Here is a 3,497-nt window from a genome sequence, read left to right as displayed (position 1 = left end):
GGTGTGGAGCCAAACTGGGTGTGGAGCCAAACTCTAAAAAACCCTAATTTCCATCTATAAACTGTAGTATGTGTTATTTCTTACATTCACATGTATCTCCATTCTCACAGTTAAGGCAGGGTACGGTGGCACCCTACCTCTGTGGTTAACAGTTTACGAACAAACCAATCCTCCACTGCTTACCATTTCCATCCATCACTCATCCAGTCATACTGAAATATATCAATGGCACGCAAGAGGTCACATTTATCCTTCCTTACTCTGATTAACTCTACTGGTCTGTGATTCAGTGTGGAACAGGCAACCTCATATGAATTTGTGGTATTGCACCTTTAGCCACGTTTAGTCTCTAGGAAAGTCTACATTCCTTACTGTTGCCCAGTTCGTGTTTTTTTTTTCTTTTCACAGTCCCTGTTGATAATGGTCCCATTTGAAAACCGCACACATATGCAGGATTCCTGCAGCAAATAATGCCTTCCCACTTCCTGCTTAGGGAAGGAGTCACCCAGTGTTTACAATGAATAATTTGAAACCAATCCAATTCACATCTGCCATATATTTAAAAAAAAAAGAAAGAAGAAGCTCTGATCTCCCCTGAGGGCATCGCTTACAAGCCTGCAATCCAGTATCGTGCTGCACGAAGCTTTTCCAAGACACCAGGGCCTCTCTGATCCAGAGCCACACCCTTAAATGTGTCTCTTATTATTGATTTCAGGCTCTACTATTCGATAGCTGTCTATGCTCCTCATTGCAATTATGAGGTTCATGTTCAGGAATAGGGCGTTACTTTTTCTTCTTCTTCTCTATTTCTTAATCCAGAGCAGGACTTTCTTGGCCACAGTGTGTTGGGGATGGCACGCACCACCTCAACTTTAATTATCTTTGAAATTGAGGTGGTGATCTGAAGATGCAACCAAAACACTCATTTGGAAACTTGTTTGACTGGTGTAGGGTACCAATTTGGCCCAGTTGACCCTGTAAACATTAATGTTAGCCACACAGGCTGTCCGGTATGAAAGCTGCTTGTCAATAATTTCACTTTTTTTTAAAATAATTTTGTAACTTGAACTTCTATGCGACAAAGGTCGACATAAAAAAAAACTTGCTTTGACTATAAAACAAAACAGAAAATTATCATTGCGAATAGTCTCTCTCCTGACTTCACTGCTATATTCATGTGTGTGGTGTTATTTTCCTTTAAACTTTATGAAAAAAACCCCCAACATATTTATCCAGGGGGATTCTTTACTCATTGTCAAAGGAGTAAACTGAATTTCACTTCCCTCTATCCGCGGATGTTCGACGGGAACAGAGTGATAATAAAATACACTATCTTCCTCCAGGACACTTCAGCATGATGAGGCCCGATGCCAAAACAGGAAATATGAGCTTGAATCTGGATCCAGTTAAAAGAGCAGTCTCCCTATTTGCCATGCTATACCAGTCATTATGTCTGTAATATGAAATGGAGATATGATGATATTACATCATTGTGTACCACTGAGAAGGGTTAACCATGCTCATCTGTGGCTATCTGTTTCTGAGAGGAAGGGACTTTGGTACATATCACTGATAGCAACCTTACTGAGAACAGTGTGTCTTTGTCTTTCACTAGATATCTCGCCCCATCCCGTTGGGTTTTTTTTCTGTCAGTGACCTTTGAGCTAGGTCTTCCAGGTGGTTGGCATGGGGCTAAGGTTCACCTTTTACATGTGGATTTACAGACCTATATAAGCTATTCAGTCTTATGAGTCTTTCTCAGTCTCACAGAGCAGCAACCCTTCAGGTAAGAGAAATTCATTCAGGTGGGAACATGGAGAATATTAACCTGTACTATGAAGTAAGATCACTTGAAATGCCAACTGTATTATGAATGACTGGAAGGGATCAAAAATGTCGGTGGAAAATAGCTCTTGGTATCAGAGGTGCTTTTCGAGTAAGTCAGTTTGAGCTGATTTTAAAGGCTTGGCATTTTTTGACCACTAGAGTTATTCACTGTTCTTATCACAAAGTTATTCTTATTCTATTTTTAATCATTCAAAGTTATTTTTATTCACTAAAGTATTTGAGTAGGAATGTTACAACACTGTTCCTTTCCTCCCATTCTCAGGAGTTCACCATGAAATTTTTGGCTTGTGCATTGACCCTCTTGCTGGCTGTCGGTTAGTATCTGTTCCTCTGCTTCAGGATCACGGGATATTGTGTGTAATTGCTTTTAAAATTGACCCATAACTCACTCATACCAACTTGAGGCTGTTTGAATGTGACCTTGCACAGGCTCCCAGGCCAGGGCCGTCCAGAACGATGCCCCCTCCTCACTGGAGCAGGTGAGGGCTGCCACCATGCTCTACATGAACCAGGTGAAGGAGTCCGCCCAGAGGACCCTGGACCACCTGGATGGAACTGACTTTGCTCAGTACAAGTAAAAAAGAAATAATATAACACTATTTTTTGCATGCAGCATTTTTCTATTATTTGCTATTTTTTCCATTTGTGTTTCTGATACCAAGCTATTTCTCTTCCAAATTATATTAATGCAGTAGTTCAGTCCTCCCTGCACCTCTCATCCTCCCTCTTGTCTTTCTCAAACCCTTCCGGTTGTTGCTGTCAGGATGAAGCTGTCAGAGAGCCTGAATAATCTCCATACGTACGTCCAGACATCATCTCACACCCTGACCCCTTACGGCGAGACAGTCTCAGCCCAGCTCACAGAGATGACTGCACAGGTGCGCGGCAAGGTCATGGCTGACATCGACGAGCTACGTATTCAGCTGGAGCCCAAACGTGAAGAACTGCAGCGGGTGGTACAACAACACATTGAAGAGTACCGTGCTAAGATGGAGCCCATTTTCAATGATTACATGACCAAGAGCCAAGAGGAAGTGGAGGCTTTGAAGACCAAGCTGCAGCCCCTGATGGAAGAGATGCGCGGCCAGGTGGCAGTTAATGTGGAGGAGACAAAAGCCAAGCTTATGCCCATGGTGGAGACAGTCCGCTCTAGGCTGAATGAGCGCCTGGAGGAGCTGCGCAGCTTGGCCAACCCCTACGTTGCAGAGTACAAGGAGCAGCTCACAAGCATTGCTGGTGATTTGAAGGACACGATCTCGCCGCATACCCAGAACCTGCAGACCATGCTGGAGCCCTACATGGAGGACCTGAAGACCAAGGTCATGTCCCTCTATGAGCGCATCGCCCAGGCCATCAATGCATAAACACCAGACCAAGCCAAATTTTCACATTCACCTTCCACTAGTACAAATGAACAAGAAACTGGCTCACACTAATGAATTACAACCTTACTGAGGCACTTGCACATTACCTAAAGAACAACTCAATTCATTGGCAACTTGAACACCAGTAAACATACAAACATCCACCCAACCATTTCTGTCAAATATATTCTTGTTATGGAAGAACACTGTCTGATTCCATATTGCTGTGTGTATACCATACTTTGGAAGTGCAGAAGTGCCAATAAAACCACAAAGTTTCCAAAA

General features: G+C 43.0%; 1 protein-coding gene across 1 annotated transcript; it reads left to right on the top strand.

Annotated features, from left to right (window-relative positions):
- Positions 1-1,686: 1,686 nt before the first annotated feature.
- Positions 1,687-3,497, top strand: apoa1a (apolipoprotein A-Ia). The gene is made up of 4 exons (XM_056285427.1): positions 1,687-1,786; positions 2,111-2,162; positions 2,278-2,422; positions 2,612-3,497. Exons 1-4 carry the CDS (start codon positions 1,748-1,750, stop codon positions 3,210-3,212), a joined length of 837 nt encoding a protein of 278 aa, XP_056141402.1. The 5' UTR covers positions 1,687-1,747; the 3' UTR covers positions 3,213-3,497.

The sequence above is a fragment of the Lampris incognitus genome, chromosome 8, assembly GCF_029633865.1.
Source record: "Lampris incognitus isolate fLamInc1 chromosome 8, fLamInc1.hap2, whole genome shotgun sequence".
Lineage (NCBI taxonomy): Eukaryota > Metazoa > Chordata > Actinopteri > Lampriformes > Lampridae > Lampris > Lampris incognitus.
The sequence above is the reverse complement of the archived record's forward strand: the minus strand, read 5'-3'. Positions and strand labels throughout refer to the sequence as shown.

Excerpts from the sequence above, each read along its gene's own strand:
- apoa1a (XM_056285427.1), top strand. The coding sequence starts at position 1,748 with ATGAGTCTTTCTCAGTCTCACAGAGCAGCAACCCTTCAG. Across the intron at positions 2,163-2,277 it reads GACCCTCTTGCTGGCTGTCG|GCTCCCAGGCCAGGGCCGTC; the intron begins GTTAGTATCTGT and ends GACCTTGCACAG. Across the intron at positions 2,423-2,611 it reads ACTGACTTTGCTCAGTACAA|GATGAAGCTGTCAGAGAGCC; the intron begins GTAAAAAAGAAA and ends TGTTGCTGTCAG.